At 53.4% G+C, this 21199-nt stretch overlaps 1 protein-coding gene across 1 annotated transcript in view; it reads right to left on the reverse strand.

Moving 5' to 3' along the window:
• The window catches only part of DPYSL5 (dihydropyrimidinase like 5), a 99577-nt gene that overhangs the window by 15472 nt on the left and 62906 nt on the right, over positions 1-21199 (reverse strand). The window contains exons 3-8 of the mRNA XM_045294081.1: positions 9416-9574; positions 8554-8733; positions 7514-7582; positions 5796-5840; positions 3257-3332; positions 2144-2300 (exon numbers count right to left, since the gene is read on the reverse strand). Coding sequence (XP_045150016.1) covers positions 2144-2300; positions 3257-3332; positions 5796-5840; positions 7514-7582; positions 8554-8733; positions 9416-9574 — 686 coding nt within the window. The remainder of the gene's footprint in view (positions 1-2143; positions 2301-3256; positions 3333-5795; positions 5841-7513; positions 7583-8553; positions 8734-9415; positions 9575-21199) is intronic.

Here is a 21199-nt window from a genome sequence, read left to right on the forward strand (position 1 = left end):
GGGCGTTTCTGCTACCTTATTGACCATCGCAGAGCCCTGGTGGTGCAGTGGGCAAAGAGTGGGGCTGCTAACCACAAGGTTAGCAGTTTGGAACCACCGGCTGCTCCACAAGAGAAAGAAGGGGCTGTCTACTTTTATAAAACGTCTAAGAAACCCATATGGGCAGTTCTATCCAGTCCTGACGGCTTCGTTATGAGTTGGATGTGATGGTAGTTGAGTGGTTTGGGGTTTTTTTTGACAATCAGGGCTGAAAGCTAAGGCTGTGGATGGAATAAGTGCCCCAGAATCTAGAGAGAGCCACCTTCAATTAGGACTGGTCACCTCCTTCAACTACCCCCCACCATGAGCCTTGAAGAGGCAGGTGTGCTCCAGCCCCACCCAGGTCTCTACATGCAGAAGCCCAGGGAGGGAGAGCAAGGGGCTGGCAGAATGAAGAGCCCTGTCGTCTTTTCCTCTCCTCATGGTGGGGCGTGGCGCTTCCCTCCCCAGTCCACCCCAAAGCCCTACGAGAGGATGTTTTAAGGGAGTGTTGGGACCAAACAAAACGTTCCCGTGGGTGCGCCCCACTGAATCCACGTTGTTCGTGAGACTATTCAAAAAACCGGAACTCCCCCTCCCAACCCAAAGCTATGTATTTATTTATTTATTTTTTTACAAAACAAGCTTATCACCTGACAGTACATTTGTCAAATCTGCGATTCCATTCTTGGAAATGTTTTTCAAACTCATCTGTTTGGATGGCTGGCAGCACCTCCCTTGCTTTTCCTTCACCTCTTCTACATCATCAAATCACTGTCCTATCATGTCCCTCTGCATTCACAGAAACCACAGAAGTCGCATGGAGCTAGGTCAGCTGAGTCAGGTGCTGTTTTTTGCCAAATACTGGCACACTGAGATGGCTGTGTGAGCAGGTGCATTGTGGTGGTGGTAAAACCATTCCAACGTCGGCCACAAATCAGGCCCTTTTTTGTCGCACACTGTTATGCAATCTTCTCAGAACCTCTAAACAGAAAGCTCGATTAACCGTCTGACCTCGTGGAATGAACTCCAAGTGCACCACGAGTTGACATTTTCATCCGGGAAGTTGACGGACATCCAGAATGAGGTTTGTCATCGATTGACATGTCACCTTTTTGAAATGAGAAAACCACTTGTACACTTGAGTTTTTCCCCATAGTGCTGTCCTTGTTAGCATCACATCACAACAGTTTCTGCGGCCTTTCCCCCCAGCAGGAAACAGAATTTGACAGCCACATGTTGTTCTCTTAAATCAGCCATTGCAAAAAACAAGGGTTGAGCAAAACTGCTTTTATGAAAAAATTCACTGTGACCAGAGAGGACCTTCCCAGGTGACACCACTGGGTGCACTAATTCAGAGTGAGTTGCTTGATGCTCGCCTAGCAGGAAAAAATGCGTACTACAAAAGCTCTGCCCGGTAGAGCTCTTTTTTTGGAGGGAATGGGGAGTACCCCCTCATAGATACAACTTTTCAGATTGAGCTCAAATGTGGTACAGGGGTATCAAAAAAACGAGGTGGGGGGCAGTGACTGAGGGGAAAGGAGACCATGTAGAAAGAAAGGGGGCCGGTGAGGACCTAATGTCGGGGGTTTAAGTGGAGAGAAAATGTTTTGAGAATGATGTACAAATGCGCTTTACACAATTGATGTGTGTATGGATGGCGATAACAGTTGTTTGAGCCCCTAATAAAATGTTAAAAAAAAAAGAAAAGAAAAAGAAAGGGGGCCGGAGAGGAAGGACCCAGGTGAGAGGGGGCCACAAGGGGAGAACCCTGTGAGCCCTGAGAGAGGGGGAGGGGAACCAGTGAGAGACAGAGAGCTCTGGGTATCCCAGGACCAGTCCGAAGTCACTCCTGCTGCTCCTTGGGGGAGCTGCACTGCCCCCCACTCCCCGTCCCCGTGATTCAGAATAACCACTGTTGCCAGTGCTCTGTGCCCTTCCCCCCTCACCCCAAAGCAAGTGGTCCTTGAGGATTCAAAGGAAGGAAACAATAGGCTGGGCTCTGGAAACCACAGAACACCAGCAAAGGGCCTGTGGCATCTTTGTGGAGATCTGGCCGGGTATGCACGGTGAGGTAATGACGGTGCTGGTGGGTGGGTGGGTGGTGGGGTGGGGACGGGCTTACTTGGCCAGCAGGCTCATGAGGTAGGTTGAGGTGTTGGTGTCCAGTCTCAGGGGAGGCACCGTGACGTAGGCGGCGGCGTGGGACCAGTCGTGGTGGTAGTAGTGCAAGCCGGTCAGCGTGGCGTGGGCAGTGGTCGTCTCGGCCAGCACAACCTTCCCTGGGAGAGAGGTCAAGACCAAACGTTCAGAAGCCACTCAGCTGGGGCCATCAGCTGGCCGGAACCTGTCATCTTACAGGGGAGGGAGTGGGGAACGGACGGCCCGGGACCATCAGGCCTTTGGGAGCACACTAGAGTCCCAGGTTGGGGAGCTGCCCTGCTTTGGGGAAAGCTTCCCGTGGTGCTGTGGGGAGCATGGGTGTGTGAAGGGCGCCGTGGGGAGGGGAGACAAGCCTTGATGGTGGGCTGGGACAGGCCACGTCAAGGAGCAGTGTGGCCTGCTGTTTGATAGCATGCTTCCCGACAGGCAGACGGTTCCTGGAGATGGCTGGCGGTGGGCCCTGTGGGGAGGGGTGCAGGAGGTGGGAGGCCAGCCGAGTTTGGGGCAGCAGCCAAGGGCTTCACCTCGGGCCAAGGTCCGGTGTGCTCTGAGAGCCACAGAGCGGAAGGCTGGGATGCTTTGTCCTCCTATTCCTGTCCCTGGGTTTGTGACCTTGCCTGTTTTTCTTGTGACCAGGACTTCAAGGAATGGCAAAGCCACTGGCGGCCTGCGAGGGCCTGCACCCAGGGTCCCCAGGGCGACAGGGGGAAGCAGAGTCCATGCATTGCTATTTCTTCAGCGACTGCCCTGGCATCCTGCGAATGTCCATTGGAATCGGTCCAGGACTCTATGTTTGTTACCAAGGCAACCACCAGTCAGACCCAAGAGGACCCAAAGATGCCAATTAATGAACTGATTTACAAGCTGGAACATTTTTACCAGGCCCAGGAGAGGTGACAGACACCCTGTGAAGCCGTGATGCATACAAATGTGCCGAGAAGCACACTGGGCCCTCGGCCGGCAACACGGGGAGCTCCTGAGAAAGGCGGTGGGGAGAAGGGGAAGGGAGACCCGGGGATCGGGCCCGGGGCCACACTGGGGCTCCATGGCTGTCCCGCCACGCTCAGGGACCCACCTTGCATCTTAGCAGCTGCGATGACGTCACCGGCCGAGATGCTGGACACGTTGACCAGGTAGACTGGACAGTGAGTCTAAACCCAGGAAAGACAGTGGCCAGTAGAGAGTGTCACCGCCGTGAACTTAACCAGCAACCGCATAAGCCTGGTCATGTCAGTCTGGCATCAGTATCTTCCCGACATGGCGCGAGGCTACCTTAGGTGCTATCTTATGCTCCAGGGCTTGGGGCTGGCTGACACAGAAGCTGCACGCAAGGGGGGCAGCAGCTGCCAGGCCCAGCCAGGAAGCCCACTGGCGAGAGAACCTCAGACATTCTGCCATCCAACCAGAAGGAGCCTTTAATCAACGCTTCTGAGAGGGGCCCTGGGGGCGCCGTGGTTAAGCGCTCGGCTGCGTGAATGCACTAACCGTTTGGAGGGAGAAAGCTGTGGCACGCTGCTTTTGCCAATTGTCACAGCCTTGGAAACTCTATGGGGCCGTGCTACCCTACCCTATAGGGGCTGCTGTGAGTTGGGTTGGAATTGACTTGGCAGTGGATTTAGTTTGGGCTTTAAACGCTTTTGGTCTTACAGAGTGGCTACGAATCAGTCAATGGATGCGATGACAAGTGAGTTTGCTGTTTTTTGGGTTTTTTTGACTACCAACTTCCGTTGGTCAGACCTTTGCTCGTTCTGGGATAAGTTCCCATGGGGGAGTAACTGATAAAACAACAGTTGTCATGGCAAGAAATTGAAGTCCTTATCCTGTTGAGCTGCTAATGGTAAACCTGATTTCCTCAAATGTTATCCCGACACCTCCTTTAGGAGGACGGGGGTGTAGAGACTGGTGTGATTCCGAGGTCAGCTGGTCTCATGACCTCCCTGTGTTTCCCTGCGATCCCTAACACACCTCCCCCCCCACTCCCCACCTCCTAGAGGAGAGGTTATCTACGTTTGTGTCCACCTGAAACTTCTAGAAGGCAGGTTGAGGCACAGACTGCTGACCCGTCAGTGGGTCTTCCAAGAGCCTGAGAATTTACCCCTGGCAGGTTTCCATTTCTAACAAGTGATGCTGATGGACCGTGTTCATCCAGGGACCGTGTTCCGGGGGAAGTGGTTAGGATGGTCTCAGCCACTCAGACCTGTAAGTCTCCGTGTGCAAGGCGGAATCACCTTTGCACACGCTCTACTCTTTATAACGTGCTGGCCCTCCCACGAGTTCTTTGATCCTCACAACTGTCTGGGGAGAAGTGAATAATATTCCCATTCTAATTTTACAATTGATAAAATAGTATCCCAGAGGTGAGTCCCATACGATGGAGAAACTTATATTTGGATACAACCTAAGTTAGAACCGCTGACTTTGTATCCTGTTCACTCCCATCACCACCCTGCCCTCACCCCTCGTGACCCTGACCGGAGAAAACATTATGAAACCATGCACGGGAGTGGGGGGTGGGGGTGGGGGTTCGTAAATCTGAATGATGGTGATTTCGGATCAGAGGAGTCGAGGCTTTCATTGTGCTTGGACCCCTAATCAATACTCCTGGGAGCAGCTGTCAAGAACTCAAAGGATGTCGTGCATTGGGTAAATCCACTGCACGAGCCCTCTTTCAAGTGCAAAGAGTGGGGGTGTCACTCAGGACTAAGGTGGGCCTGTCCCCACCTTCGTGGGGTGATCAGTCGTCTTCTGTGCGTGGGAAAGTTGGAAGTGGAATGAGGAAGACTGAAGAATGGATGCCTTTGACTTATGGTGCTGGAGGAGATCATGGGACCGACTGCCAGGAGAAGGAATCTGTCTCAGAAGTACAGCCAGACTGCTCCTTGGGAGCAAGGGTGGCCATACCTGGGGCATGTTCTCAGGAGAGACCAGTCCCTGGAGAAGGACATCATGCTTGGTAAGGGAGAGGGGCAAGAGGGAGACCCTTGAGGGGCAGGATTGACGTGGCTGCACCAATGGGCTCAGACAGCACCCTCATGGTGAGATGGCACAGGGCTGGGCGGTGCTTCCTCCCGCTGTGCCGCTATAGGGACTTGAGGGCACAACAGCAGGAAGCTGCACTTCCTCTAAGATAAATGGATCCTAGCGGCAGCGCGGACCAAGTCCCAGGGTGGTGCCAACGGACACGGCGCCGGTCTGCTAGCCAAGAGGCTGGCGCTCCGAGGCACCTCGGAAGAAAAGCCCGATGATGGACTTCTAAGAAATCAGCCACCAGAACCCGCAGAACCGTTCCGTTCAGACACACGGCACTGCCATGCTCTGGAGTCCACTCGATGCCTGCTGCCCCGGGTTGGGTGCAGTGAGGCTCCGAGGCCTGACTCCCTACCCCACCCCCACATCTTCCCCCACCTCATCGGAGGCCATGCCTTTGGGGCTTCAGCTGGTTCCGTGGGGTGGGATGAAGGAGTTATGCCAGGTCTCTGGGCATCACTCCCTCGGCACACAGTTCTGGGGGCCAGTGAGCCAGGCATGCTGCTGCAGGAGGCCCCACTCTCGAGGCGCGTTTATTTCTGAGCCTAGAGTAGAACCCGAATGTGGGGTGGGCGGGGCCTACTTACCCTATTTGCGATGGTGATGACCCGGTGAGTGGCTTCAGCTTCCAGCTGTCAGAAACAAAGGAGAGGCAGAAAGCGAGCTTCACCCACGTCCCCAGGGAAGCCCACACGTGCCCAAGAACCTGCGGGACAGAAGCTGCTGGACAATCTGACGCAGAGCTGGCGGGGACGGCTGCATTCACGGGTGGGGGGTGGGGGTGGTTCGGGGCCACATCCTGGGAAAGGACTCCAAACATCAGACCTGTCGGCTGATGCCGGGAGAGAATCCTAGGACTTGGGACACCACACGGATTCTTTCTGGGTGCTATCAGGGCGCCCCAGACCACAGTACACGATACTGAGCAAATGAACCCACCCCACAGCCACACCTCTCTCGGCTTTGGGTGCCCTGTCTGCACAGCGTCCTCAGCACTGTGTCCCGGGGCTCTATCGGCCGATGCCAAGTTGGGATTCTGCCTTGGTCAGGGTTGGCCCACCTTGGCACCAATGGCATTGGGTGTCAGGTGATTTTGTGTGTGTGGGGGGGGGGGGGGGCTGTCTTATGCACCATAGGATGTTTAACAGCCTCTCAAGCCTTTATCCATTGGTGCCGGTAGCAGCCCCTCTCCCAACGTGATGACCCCAAAGATCTCTCGACATTGACAAACACCTCCGGGGGGCCTGGTCCACCTGGCTGATAAGACAAGTGGTGATAGATATTCCAGGGCTGGGCTGGCAATGTCAGGAGACCAGGATGGTGTTGATCACTGATAGGACGAGCACTGTCCACGTTTTGCTCTCCCCCCCATCCCGACGCCATCCCTGTTCTTGTAGGCATGCCCTTAGCATACGTGCTTTGTTGGATCTGGGGCTGTTCCTACCCATTCTGACATGCCAAAACGGACCTGCGCTCAAGAGCTCAACAGGCAGGGACAGATCTGGGGCAGGAGAGCGGCAGGACTCCCCAGGTGACCCACTGTGGGGTCCAGCCGGTTCCCTCTACGATGATGACTACCCTCACCTTCCGGTCTTCTCCTTGTCTCTCGAAACCTCCCCGCCCACCCTTCATGGGCATCCAACCACCACAATACATTTAAGGAGGTGGAGAAATAAAAGAGTGACCTTCCCCTGACAGTTGATCTTACCCTATGAGCAGGATCACAGGCTAAGAAGGCATTAGTCCGATGCGGACCCTCAAGAACAGAGTCCTTTAGCAGGAGAGCTATGGGGATTCGTGGTGACACCTTGAAAAGTGTATCCAGGCTAAACCGAGGGGGCAGAGGGCAGCAGGACATTTCAGTGGGTAAAGAGGGCAAAGGGTGTGGGCATGTTTGTGCCCCCGGTTTCTGGTGGGAAGGGTCCCAAGCTTTCCTCAGATGCTCCAAAGGGTGTCACCCCCGTGGTACTGAGCTTATGGCTGGAATGCCTTTGGACCTTCGGACACCCAAGGGCCTCCTCTCCCAGTTCCGTTTGGGGCCAAGCCTTCTGTGGAGAACGGTCATTCTCTTCCTCAGATCCTTGAAATCAGAATCCGATGGACAGACCGATCTCTCCTTGGTCTCTCCCAGTGAAGCTCAAGGTTGAGCCTACTTCCTCTGGGAGGGCGCTGCTGGCCGGAGAGTGTCCCCAAGGGGATTTTCACTCCAGGAGAGCTCAAAATGACTTATATTTATGGATGTCTCTTCCGGCTCTCCCAATCTACGCGAAAGAGGTTGACCAGGGGCACAGGAAGTCCTCCTCACCTCCTCTGGACGGCTGATCTCGATCCCTTCTGGGCCGGTAATGCCCAAATCCAGCGCCTCCTTTGCACCCTGCACCGGAGGCAAAAGAAAAGGCCGAATCACGGAAGCGAAAGGGAACGCAGAGCTAAAGGGACGCCGACGAAATCGGCAAGACCACAAATTGGCAAGACACAGCCCCTTCCCTCCGGTAGGCTTGCGGTTGGGTGTGCCTCTGTCCTAGCCATCACGGCCATCGTGCGGAACCCTGCTGGGGCAGCAGAGGCCACTTGGCTACTGTCCCAAGGTCTGTGTGAGTCCGCCAGCCACTCCCCCGGGGAGAAAGTGGGGGACCATCCGCTCCCAAAGTTGGAAACGCTACAGGATTATTCTTCTGTGCCCCACATTCCCTACTGGAATGGACGTGACAGCCATGGGTCCCCGGTGTGGAAGCTCCCAGATGGTCCCTTTAAACAACGACTCAACAAAGGCTTTCACCCTAATAAAGACAGTTCAGGGCTTAGCCGATCGGCCCGGGATACCAAATCAAGGTCGTCTTTTCTTGATAGGAAAGTCAGAATTTCTGCCGTGAAAATCTCGACAATTCAATCCTTCAGCAGCCCCCAGACTAACTCTCACCCAGGTGTCCTAGTTAGGGTGTAGGTGTCCAGTGTGGGTGCTGGTGAAGAGGTCCCTGTCATATCTCAGCTTCTCAGATGAGGGACGGCAACGTGGAGACCTATAATGTTCTTTATTCTCCATGGCAGTTTTCATTAAAACCATTCCAAAGAGCTGCTTCAAACGCTTGTTAGAGTGGAAGCCACATGGGCTAAGTGGCATTAGAAATAAGCCCCGGGGAGCTAACTTAGAAATCTTTGGGGGCTGTAAAGAGAGATTACCCCCACCACCACCCCCTCCGCCCAATGGAGAGTAGAAACATTTGGCTGTTCTGACCCTCTGCTGTGCTTGCCTCTCACTTGACCTTTTTCAACTTGCTTGGTCTGAACGGTGGGTGGTCAGGAGCCCTGCCCCCAAGAGCTGCCCCCTCCCCACCACACACTTGCCTCGGCCACCAGCTCCCCGTTTTCAGCATGGACTCTGGCGATCGCCCCAATGTCCCTGCAGGCACGCAAGACTTGGTAGAGCTCGCTGTCTCGGAGCATGTACAGGTCCTTGTAGGCCATGAACATCTGGAACGAGTTGACACCCTTCTCCCTCACCAGCGTCTCCATTTCCGCTTTCACCTGGAAGGAGCATGCAAAGGAAATATTCCATGATCCCACATTTCCAAGAGGCAGATGGGCAGGTGCTGGGGGAGCTGTGGAGGCACCCCAGGGACACTGGCAATCTCTCCCTTGCTCACCTTCCCCCATCCGGCACGGGGCACAGGCACAAAGTGGGCACAAAGGGCAGGCTTGAGACAGGGAAGAAACCAGGCTGAGCCACAGGCCAGAGGGGGAGCCAGGGCCCAGCAGCAAGAAGCTTATTCAGGTTCCAGGCCTCCCAGGCAATCTGAGAGATGTCATCTGGAAGCTGTTGTCTCTTAGCACAACCAGGAAGCGACCCTTGCTCCCAAGCCCACTCAGCCCCCTGCTCAGCAGCACTGTGCCAGCAACACCTAATGCAGAGGGAGCCAGAGTCGTGGCCAGAGCAAGACCCTCCTGGTCATAGGAAACTTCTTAGAGCCTGTGTGCTGCTAGAAACCGGCTCTTAACTCCATTATGTTAAGCAGATCAGGCCTGCCCACTCGTGCGATTGTAAGTGCTTTTTCTCTTTGGGGGGTGGGAGGGTGCTTGGGAGAGTTAGGACGTAGGAGGGGTGTCCTAGACATGCAGGAGAGCCCCATGCCCCCTGGTTCGGCTCAAATGGCTCTCAGCCTAAAAGAGCCTGCTGTGCCTTCTCTTTGCCTCCCACCCGGCATGTTACCTTGGGTGCCCACCAGGTGACCCCCACATGGAGGGCGTAGTCACAGCAGACTTTAGGGTCAGCCAGACTCCGACACTTCTCATAGGCTTCCACAAGGGAGGTCTCCTTGTCGGGCAGGACGTGGCCCAGGATCATGGTGGTGCCTCCAACCAGTGCTGCCTGATGGGGGGAGGGGGGAAGAGGCAGTCTCGTCACACCTGCGCTTGACTAGCCGACTTGGGTGTCCCGGGTGGACATTCAGGATGGCCACAGACCGGACCTCCTGAGAGGCGGTGAGGACAACTGCTGGCCTCTGTGGACCTGCCCGGAGAAGCGAGCTCTTCACCATCATGAGGTGGTACTTGAACCTGCTTCCTCCCCGTCTTGGGGTTTCCGGCTCAGCATTTTGGGTTGCTGCTTAATTGGGGTTTTGTCCAAACTTCAGGTCAACCCTGATTTTTCCCTACAACAATGCCTCTGAGGCCAAATTATTTCTGGTCAATTAGGATGTATAAACCCGTAGGGATGACAAAAATCAAAGTCTATTTATAGTATTTACTAATTACGTCTTATCTCTTATTTGGGGAACTCTGTGACCATTGGGTCGGCAGTTTGAAACCACCAGCTGCTCCACGAGAGAAAGACGAGGATTTCTGCTCCGGGAAAGATTTACAGCAGGGGTGCTCGATACGTTGACCCCGATCTACGAGTCAATCGCAAATGCAGTGTGGGTAGATTGCATGGCATTAAAAACATACACGTAAGCCTACCATCAATCCCGTCACTTAATCGATATACAGCGCTGCCAATCAGATGCAATCTTAGGTGTCAAAAAACGCATACGCAAACACTGCATTAAGTGCAGCAAAACTGACAAGCTAAGTTACCCCCAATTTTTAGACCTTTGTTTCCCCCTCTAAACGTAAGAAAGGGTATATTAAAATGAGTGGGGGAGCTGGACCAAGTAAGAAGACAAAAACATATCACTTTCATACGGAGTGGGAGATTTTGACACTACAAGCCGACATTCAGCTGAAGTCCAGAGCGCATGAGCAGTTCTGGAACTTACTCACAGAGAGAAAGGGCCCAAACGTGAGAACATGTGCTATCTCCTTGACTGCATTATTTGGCTCTACTCATTTATGTGAGTCAGCCTTTTCCCCGCATAAAGATCATGACGTCCATGCACCGCTCTACCATGACTGATGATCATTTGGAAGTGTGCTTGAGGCTGGCTGTCAGCAGCTACTGTCCGGAAACATACATTGTACATATAAACAATTCTCAATGCATTTATGAATAAATGTAATAAATAAATACAAGTAAATATATGTTTTGCATTTTTGTAGTTGGTAGCTCATTTTGACCTGATCGTTTTATAAGTAGCTCGCATGCTGAAAAAGTGTGAGCACCCCTGATTTACAATCTCAGGGGCAGTTCTACTTTGTCCTGTAGGGTCGCTATGAGTCGGAACTGACTCAATGTCAGTGGGTTTAGTTTTGGAGTGACTTACCTAGTTGATCATAATGTACAAAAGCGTTAATTTGGATAAAATCTTTTATTCTCTCACCTTTCATGAAACAGTCCTATTCGAACCTGCTGTCCGCAGCTTCCACATAAGCTCTTTGCCATTATCCCCACCCCACCCTCAGCACACCCTCTCCTGTGAATGTGAGTGAGTTCAGCAAGGTCTCCATCCATGTGAGATCTATCAATGAAAATGTTACTCTAGTTACAATTCCCACGCCAGAGCTACTTAAAAAAAGAAGAAGAAGAAGAAGAATCTTTTAAAAGCCTCCTTTGTAATTGCAAGGTACACTCCCAGGATGAATTACTAAATCTGTATTAAAAGCTTCCCCCTCTCAGTAAAGTGAGAGCCCGCAGACAGGGACGGGGTGGGGGGTGGGGGATCTTTAGGAACGGCACCAGGTGGAGAAAGGACACGTCTCTAAAATCTGCTGCCCCCTGCAAGACGTCACACTAAGAAAACACAAACACCATCATCCACTCAGAACGGGAATGAAGGACGCGAACAGGGAGTTCACCAAAAAAAGACATTCAAATGGCTTAGCAAACACGTGAAAAAATGCCGACAACCACTAGCCATCCGGGAGGTGCAAATCCACCTGACGGTGCCCCCAATGACAGCCAATTCCAAACCCCGTCCCCAGAAAACAACAAACAATGCTGGAGAGGGTGCAGCGATGTGGGAACACAAACGCTCCCCCCTGCAAAAACCAAACCAAACCACTGGGTCAGGTGGCTCCCGTGAGCTTCCAAAGCTGGTATCTGTCAGAGGGTGACACACACACACACACACACACACACACACACACACACACGCGCGCGCGCTCTCGTTACAATGATTGAGAGGGCCACATAGGCGGGAGAGGTTGTGAGGGATCCCCTTTTCCGAGGCATACATTTGGACAAAAACATTCCTTCTATTTGCGTGCTTACAGCAATTAGGAATCCGAGCTGTGGGGTGGAGTCCCAGCAATGCCACCTCCCAAGTGGACAACCTCACCCAGGTGGCTTCACCTGAGAGTCAGACGCCAGCTCTCACGCAATGAGGATGCCTTCCTTGTTGGCTGGTGGTCAAGGCCCACCGTCACCTCCCGAGCAGACTAGATAACCCGTTGCCTGGATGTGCGTGTTTAATTACTCAACATCTAGCTGTTAACTTGTGTCTTCTGCGGGGAGAGAGGACTGAGCACAAGGTCCTGGTCTCAATTGATTCTCACGCTTCTCTATTCAGCTAACGCCTCGATCCCCAATCGGAAATATTGCTGCGGAAGAGGGGGGCTGGAAAGAAAATCAGTCCCGTGGCCAAACAACCATTAAAATGAAAAATCTTGTGAGCTTGATTTTCACACCACCACCACCACCACCACCCCATCACCCTGGCTGGAACAGTGGGGACCTTCGTGGGAAATGCCACAGTAACAATTATTACTGACTTCCTGCGGGTCTCCAGGCAGCCAACAGAGGGCGGCAGGTGTGCGGTGCACGTGCAGGAACAGTGGTGGAGGGGCGGGAGAGGACTGGAAGGAGGGAAAGCAGTGCAGATTGTAGCCTTGCGAGCTTGGCTTTTATTTCTGATTTTGCAGGCTGCAGCCAGCGGATGCATGCAAACAGCAGGTGCTGGTACTCTATTTTGACTTGAAATGCATTCCCCCGCGCCCCACCCCCCTTTTACGTAGGAGCACGGGGGAGTCTGCTACACTGGGAATTTGCACACAATTGTTTTCTTCTGTGGTTCTAGACGGCTTCCCTTGGCACCCCCTTGGTGCGTCGGTAGCCTGGGTCAGATAAGGGCGCTGCAAACAGCACAGTGTGATGAGGAGAGACAGCCATTCTTTGTCCTTGTGGTCCCGGGGCCAGAGTGAGGGGGCGGGGGTGATGAGTGGGCTGCTCGCCACAAGGTTGGGGAACGATGAGGCTGCCTGCTCCCGGGAAGAAGAGTCACAGTGTCGGGAACCCCCAGGGCAGTTCCCTCCTGTCCTGTCAGGTCGCTGTGGGGTGACCTCTACTCGATGGCGGTGAGTAGAAGAGGGGGTCTACATGCCAGGTCTCTAACTACTTAAAAGTAATAAACCACTGAACAAAAGACTTCTATCCCCCTCCTCTGCCAAATGCACCTTCACGAGGACCCAAAGAATATCCGGGCTCCTTGCCCTCAGCTCACCCCCAACCCTGGTTTCAATTCTGTAGCCCACAGGTCAGAGCTGTGCCCGCCCCTTGGGCTGTTCATGACCTGGTGCCTGGCATTGTCAGAACCCAGCCAGGCTAGGGTAGGTCCTGTGGTCTGGGACTTTCAGGGACCCACCCAGCGTGTGGTCTAGGGATGGGCAGACATGAGCCCTTGCCCCGTGGAAGAGGGTGCTAGCGGCAGGGGGTCAGAGCAGAGCGCTCTAAAGTTAGAGTCTGGGCAGAGGGTGGGAAAGTAGAGTCGGAAGGAGCCAGAGCACCGTAGTGAGCCTGACTTTCCCCCACTTCCTGGCCGCCCTGTGTGTCCTGTGTGCGCCCCGCTCAGGGTCCTCGAGGACCTGATGGCACTCATTCTGAGAGCTGAAAAGGGGCACATGCATCTCGGAGATAATGATTACCGTTGTCACCCAGGCTCAAAACAAGAATGTAATGGGGTCAGCAAATACTTCCCTGGCTGCAGGCACGGCGTCCACATCAGACACTGGCTAAGCCGAGCTCGGGTTTCCTCCCAGGCAAGATCCAGAGAGCTGGCTTCTTAAACAAGTCTATTTCCATTCACTGGGTAGCTGTTGACAAGCTCAGTCTGCCTGTGAGTGTGCTGTTACAGACATGACAGACCTCTTTCATCCATTCCTCGCAGAAACAACCTTGTCAAAATCAACAGAGGGCTCGACCCAATGCCGCCCCCGGGCTTGGAGGAGGAGAATGTCTAAGAATACGTGACCGTGTGAGTGTGGAGTGGGCAGAGCTGTAGGGACCCCAGAAGGGTGTTGGTTAGAAAGCTCTCTCCTGGAGGTCATTCAAAACGACGTTCGCGAAGTCTTTCTAAGTCAGCACGGCAGCGGGGTGATGCTCTCCTGGGTAAGAAAAAGCCGAACTCAATACAAGCACACGAGATGCGTCCAGATGTGTTGAAACAGGTGCAGCCTCGCCCACAGCGGGGCACACGCTAGCAAGAACCATCTTCAGATGAGATGACTCATTTGTTGTTCTTACTTTTCCAAAAGGCAGCACAAAAGGAGGAAGCCCCTCAACAAGATGGATTGGCATCGTGGCTGCCACGATGGGCCCCCACCTGAGAACGGTGGTGAGGATGGTGCAGGACCCGGCGGTGTGTCGCTGTCGTGCACAGGGGCGCTGACAGTCGGAACCGACTGGACGGCATCTCACAACAACCTGTTTAACGTGTTAACAGAAAACATCGTTTCTTACACTGTTGTTGTTGTGTGCCATTCAGGGCGGGGTGCCTCGCTGTGCGGAACAGACATCCTTAAAACAGATTTGAGAGGAAGCTGACACAACTTCAACGTCGAATCAAGTTGAGGGGCTGATACCAAGGGCTCAAGCAGAAGGATGGTATGAAAAGGATGATGCCAACCCACGTACAAATGTGCTGGACCCAATGGATGGAGGGATGGGGAGCGGCACTCCAAGAGCCCCCAAGAAAAGGAGTCTTTAAAAAATTGAATCAAACAGGCTGATGTGTTTAAAGGAAGCCTGGTGGTGCGGTGAGTTAGGCACGGGGCTGCGAACGGTAACGGTGGCAGATCAAACCCACCAGGCGCTCGACAGGACAAAGGTGAGGCTGCCTGCTCCCAAAGATGTGCAGCCTCGGAGGCAGTTCTATGGGGCAGTTCTCTGCTGTCCTACAGTGTCCGTGAGTCAGAACAGACGAGGCAGTTAGTTTATTGTGCCGACCTGGCTGATAAACACATGTGATAATTGAAGGGCAAAGGGATAAATGGCTCTATGAGCCTAGGCCTTTGGAGTTCTCAGGTCTCTTGCTTTGTGATGGTCGCACCAGGGTGCAGCTGCCTTAGCCAGTTCCCTGCTTCAACTGGCAAGGCTCACTTCCTGCAAGACATCCCTGAGGAGAAGCTACATGGACCTACCCCATGCAGCCGTGGGTGCTGGAACAGCCGTGTGGAGACCCCTGCCCGAGCTGAGATGCTGACACGTTCACTGACTGACTCGGCTTTCCTCCTGCAGTCGGCATCATTGTGTCTGTTTTGTGAGATGGAGGAGGACTTTGTGGATTGGTGTCGGACATATGGGCTAATGTTAGACTTGTGGGCTTGGGCAGCACTGGGTTGGGATGTTTTCTTGATGTGCTCTTAACCTTTATATAAAACTCTCTCTTATACATGAGTTTCTGTGCCTTTGTTCTCTAAAGTACCCCGACTAACACAGCAGACTTGACAGGGGTGGGGTGGGCTGGGTTGGGTTTGGATACGTGGTTAGAGTAGTTTACTTTGAAGGCACAGAGAAAGTGCAGCAAAGAAGGCAACGTGCACTCACGCACCCATTCTCCAGATTGAACCAATAGTTGGCCCTGTTTAACTCAAACACACCCCCTTGCTTTTTTTTTCAGATCCCCTTTTTATTTTATTTTTAATCATTTTATTGGGGGCTCGGACAACTCATCACGATCCATACATCAATTGAATCAGGCATGTTTGTACATAGGTTGCCCTCATTCTTTTCTAGACATTGACTTCCTATTGAGCCCTTGGTATCAGCTCTCCCCCCCTCTCCCCGCTCATAACCCCCTGATAGATTGCACACTGCTATTGGTTTTATATTTCTCAATTCAGACTAGACTGGAACGTGTACACGGGTATAGAAAGGGATGGGGGCTCACGACACCCAGAATCCAGGAACAGGAGTGGAACTAGTGATACCAGAAGGGTAGGGGGAAGTGGGGGAGGAGAAGGAAGAAAGGGGGAACCGATTGTAATGATGGACACATAACCATACACCCCTGTCCAGGGGGAAGAATGACAGCGGTAGGTGTGACTGACAAATCCCCTTTTTAAGACGCCCTCCCAATCCCTTCCCACTTCTCCTCCGGCTTCAGCGGTGGTAAATTCCTCCCTTTCATGCTTAGAGGCTTTTGTTCTATCTGAAAATTGATCACAGTCTTTCGCAACTGGCTTCGTTTGCTCAACTTGATCTGTGCGGTTTATGGACAGAGGGGCCGTTCCCTTCAGCAGCCTCATTGAAAACGGCCCTCGCCATCTGCATTCAGTTATAAGAACATTTTCTACTATCAAGTGGTACCGCAGCATCCTCCTGCAAGTCCCCTTTGCCCGGAGGAGCGGCCCCTGCGTTCCAGGTGTGCACCGTCAAGCAGCCGAACGGCTGTGGGGTGTTCGCTGGGGCCCTGGTGGCGCAGTGCTTAAGCACGTGGCTGTCGACAGGAGGCCGGGGGTTCAAACCCCACAGTGGCTTGCAGATGAAAGAGGCGGACGTCTGTTTCCATAAAGGCTACAGCCTTGGGCACCCAAGGGAGCAGCTCTATCCTCTCCTGCAGCGGCACTCTGCATTGGAATTGACCCGACAGCGTGGGGTTTGGATGGTTTTAGGCTGGGGTGTGCAACTCTCCAACGTTACCAGGCCACCCTGGATCCACTAGGGCCACCTTGCTCCTGGTACCTGACCAGACCTGCTCATTCAACAGCCCAAGCCCTTATTTTCCATATAAACCGCCAGGCAGCTGGCAGTGCCTACCCTGTGTGTGGGCATGTGTTTTCACCCTGGACGTCGGAATTCGCTCTTAAATTAATCTGGGCATGAGGACCATTTGTTTCCCCCATTCAGACACAGCACCTTGGCATGTATGCCGCAGGAGACCAACAACCATGATTTCTCAGTTTCAAAAGACCTACCAGTGTGTTGTGTTTGACACTGAGGAAACACACGCTGGGTCAATCTGGGTCTGTTTGATGCCCAGCAATGTCACCTCCATTTGGTTCTTAAGAAAACTCCAAAGGCTTGATGGAGATCCACTTTATGGGCGTATTTGCAGGCACACATTTGGCAAAGAGCAGGTGTTAGGTAGCTAGAGGCAGAATGAAGGGTTGTCCCTCTATGCCAAAACCTCCCTCCCCCATTATGGGAAGTCGGAAGCTGCTGAAGGCTGCAGGGCATGCCCACATTCAGGTCTTTCAGACAGGAAGCCGGTACACTTGGGTGGGACTCCATCTAGACCAGGTGAATTTAATTCAGCCAATGGGGTCGACCAGTACCGTCGATCACGCCTCCAGTTGAGGGGATATGGGGGGAGAGGACCTGAAAAGCCAGAAATATTTCTCTCTGGTGCTCTCCCCGACACAGTGCAGCCACACAGTTCTGTGAGTGGGGGCTGCAGCACAGCACGGCCGAGCCACAGTCCTGAGCAACTGAGCTTCGGACTCTGCCTGGCTGGTGTTCCATTTACTGTAGAACCTGAAACTGCGTCTAACCTTTCTAAAACTCACTTGGATCACACACCAGGCTTCGGTGCGAATTCTTTCTCGCGTGAAGCCAAGGACCGAGGTAGATCTCTCCCACGAGAGGGACCTAACACGGGCACTTGCGCTACAGCTCATCCCCAACTTTGTAATGCAACCCACACCTTACAACCCAAACCTTTTAAAACGATACAACCTTGATCATTAAGCTTCAGAAGTTCCTAGACCATGGTGGGAGTTGGGGGGGGGCGGTTACGGAGGGGTCCCCTTTATTTTCCAACTGCTCCATAAATTGGAAAGAAATTCCAGCCACTCAGGCCCATACAGGCATAACTTTTTTGGTGGCTTCACAGTTGGGGAGCGAGGTGCACTGGCCCTTCCTGGTTCCTCAGGAGAGCTCATTCTCTCACCGTTGTCTACTTTGCTGTCTCCCGGAGAAGGGTCCCAGAGCCACATTCACGGGCTTGTATTTGGGTCCCTTGCTCCAAGCCAAAGACCATCAGTCCACGGCACATCTCTACAACTCTTGGTGCCTGACTGTTAGGAAGACACTTGGGCCGGCTAACTTGTGGAGCCTTTCTTTGGGGAAGGGGCTGGCTAGAGCTGATGTATATATGGACGTGCAGTGGATTACGCCCTTGAACTATGTTCTTTGTAACTCCCACCGAATGATGATGGAGGGCTAAGCAAATGGGGTGCTTGTGGCCCCACCCCACCCCCGCCACCAGGGGCTGTACAGAGTAAATATTATGGGACTGGAACCATGCAAATAAGACATATGGGACCCTTACCAAGGGGCTGGTCAGTTTGGCCTTCCTGCTAGGCTTCACATGAGCCACCCAGAGGCAGAAAGGGGGCATTCACCACCACCAAGAAACTGCTGTCAGGAGAGAATATGTCCTTTGGGGCTGGGGTCCCTGTGCTGAGAACCTCCTGGATCCAGGAGACAGACAGGAGAGATGGTGGAGCAGCAGCAGCAGCAGCGGAGAAACAGTGGCAGCAGAACCAAGAGGCAGCAAGAGGCCACCAGGTGGGCTTCCTGGCAAACAGAGCTAAGAGCAGAGTCCTTTCAACGGAGGCTTACTGGCTGAATGGGGTGCCTCGAGGACAGCGGTTCTCAACCTTCCTAATGCCGTGACCCTTTAATACAGTTCTTCATGTTGTGGTCCCCCCCAACCATAAAATTATTTTCATTGCTACTTCATAACTGTCATTTTGCTACTGTTATGAATCATCATGTAAATATCTGATACGCGGGGTGTATTTTCATTGTTACAAATGGAACATAAAGCATAGTGATGAATTACAAAAATATGTAATTACATATCGTGAAATATTTCTAATGACAAATAAAGGAAATATTGTCTTGAAGCGTGGTGTAGCCTGGGTAACAGTCTTAATATGACAGTAGACTACGTTGGTCCATTTTGCAACAGTGTGCGTAAAAAGCCAACGTCAGCGTGAAAGGTTGAGATAGCTTCTTTCTCACCAGATCAGCATAGCTGCATGTGTGGAGACCCACCTGGAGACAGGTAGACAAGTGGTGTCTTGGTTCCTAAGACCATCAGAAATATGTGTTTTCCAATGGTCTTGGGCGACGCCTGTGAAAGGGTCATTCAATCCCCAGAGGGGTCGTGGCCCACAGGTTGAGAACGGCTGCTTTAGGCATTGCCTGACAAAGCCTTTGTAACACCTGCCTGAGCAGGGCAAAGGCTGGGCTGAGGGGCTGAGGGTCAGGAAAAGCCTGCCTGCTGCACGGCTGACAGGCTGTTCAGATGGAAGAACTGTATCCTGAGCGGTTTCTGAGCCTGAATTGGGACCTGTGACTTCCCAAGTAAAGCCCATATTTGCGAGCTCGGTCTGCCAGTTCAGGGTGGCCCTTGCAGCAAAGGACTGAACCCGGCCGAGCAGCAGGCTGTGCCCGAAAGGAACGGCAGTGTCAGAATTGGCGAAAGGGTTGGAGGCAGGAGGAATGTCTGCCCTCCACTTCACAGAGCCCACCTTGGACCAGGGCTGACGGCAGTTCTCTGGCCCTTGTGAAGCGGAAGGAGGCCGGATGGCCCTGTCCACGCCATTTATACAGGAGGCATGGAGAGGGGGTCATGGAAACAGAAAACCTGGTGTTGGTTCCTGAAATTGCTTCCACTACGGCTAAGAATTAAACGCTGCCTGTGTGGACGTGCTCTGTAAACAGAAAGAAACAACAACAACTAAACAACCCGTGAGAGCAAAGCCACATCTCAGCCACCCTTAGCGCAGTCAGGAAAACCACCATCTGTTCCGATGGGATCAGCTTTGCTGGGAATTGCTGAATCACATCCTTCTTTTCATATTTAAATGCTCTCTCTCATTCAGAGCCTCCCAAAGCACAAGGAAAAAAGATAATCAACAACAATAAAAAAAAAAACCCACCAACTCCGAAAGGGCAGGGTGCTTCCCATTCTTGGCTCTGGGTAACTTCCTCTACCTGTAGGGAGCTGCTGACGGCCCTCCTAGGGGAGCCAGCCCTCCGCATGGCCACTCAGCCCATCCGGAGCACGGCCCCAACAGAAAGACTCAGCCTTCCAAGTGAGCGGAGACACGGATTAGCACTTAGAACCCGGCCTGGCACGCACTGGACACGTTTCCCACCCTCAAACATCAGCCCACCAGCAGGGCAAGAGGCTTGGAGAGAGGTACCCACCCCCCCCCAAAACCCCAATAACTCACTGCTATAGAATCGATTCCGACTCATCGTGACCCTCTAGGATGTATAGGGTACGGCTCTGCTACTCCTTGGTATTCTACCCTATAGGGTGGAACTGCCCCTGTGGGTCAGAATGAGGCTGTGTAAGACCCCCTCCCCTGCCCGCGGTGGTACAATCTTAAAAAAAACGAGGCACCCACTCTCTCCAAAGAAGCCCTGGTGGCAGAGTGGTTACATGTTGGGCTGCTGACCACAAGGTCAGCAGTTCAAAATCACCAGCCAGCTTTGCGGGGAGAAAGGAAGAAGAGGCCTTCTACTCCCATAAAGAGTCATCATTTGGGAAACCCGTAGGAGCAGTTCCCCATCCTGTCCTACAGGGTCACGCTGAGTTGGAATGGACTCCGTGGCAATGAGTATGGCTTTCGGGGGGTTGGGGGTGCCTCCTCCAGAGCTGCTCAGGGCCAGTCCGGGCAGCATAACCACCCAGGCTGGAAGGCTCATTTCAGAGGACCCCAGGGAAAGAGCGCTCCTAGGCTCCAGGATTCTCCCCTGGAGGGTCCGGGAAGTGTAGGAGTGGCATCACCTGGCTGGACAGACCTTGGGATGAAGCAAGACCAGAGGAAATCTGGAAGCTGCAAACCAGCCCTCGGATAGGCGTCTTCCTGCCCAGGAATGAGCCAGCCCTTTCTCAGCACAGCCCCGCCTCTCAGCCAGGCGTCAGCGCCACCAAGCTCCCACCGCAACAGACACTTTCATGCCCTGTGTGCCAGCGCTGAGCTCAGGCTGGGGTCCGGGGACTTTCACTCACAAGCCCCCGCTCTCGGCACTCCTGAAGGGCACGGTGTGACACTGCAAAGCATAGGGCCTCGGAGACTGAGGCGCCCCCCAACCCCTCACCCTTGCTTCTGGGGCTCCCAAAGGCTGAACTTAAAACACACAGCCTAGCCGGCAGTCCGGCCTCGCTCCTATTTTGGAACTCGGAAGTCAGACGACCAAGGAGTGGCAGAGTTGTACACCATGCCTGGCTTTTCCTGTGGGATCTTCCTTGAGAGCCTGGAATGAAGCGTGTGACCTCGGGGCCCTGGCCGACGGGCATGTGCCAGGGACCCAGAAGCGGCCGGCCAGCACGGAGTGAGCCCCTGGGGCACTCGGTGGTATTTTATCACCTCCCCACTG

Source organism: Echinops telfairi, unplaced genomic scaffold (genome assembly GCF_000313985.2).
Source record: "Echinops telfairi isolate 266 unplaced genomic scaffold, ASM31398v2 ScPeMD7_2573;HRSCAF=3158, whole genome shotgun sequence".
Lineage (NCBI taxonomy): Eukaryota > Metazoa > Chordata > Mammalia > Afrosoricida > Tenrecidae > Echinops > Echinops telfairi.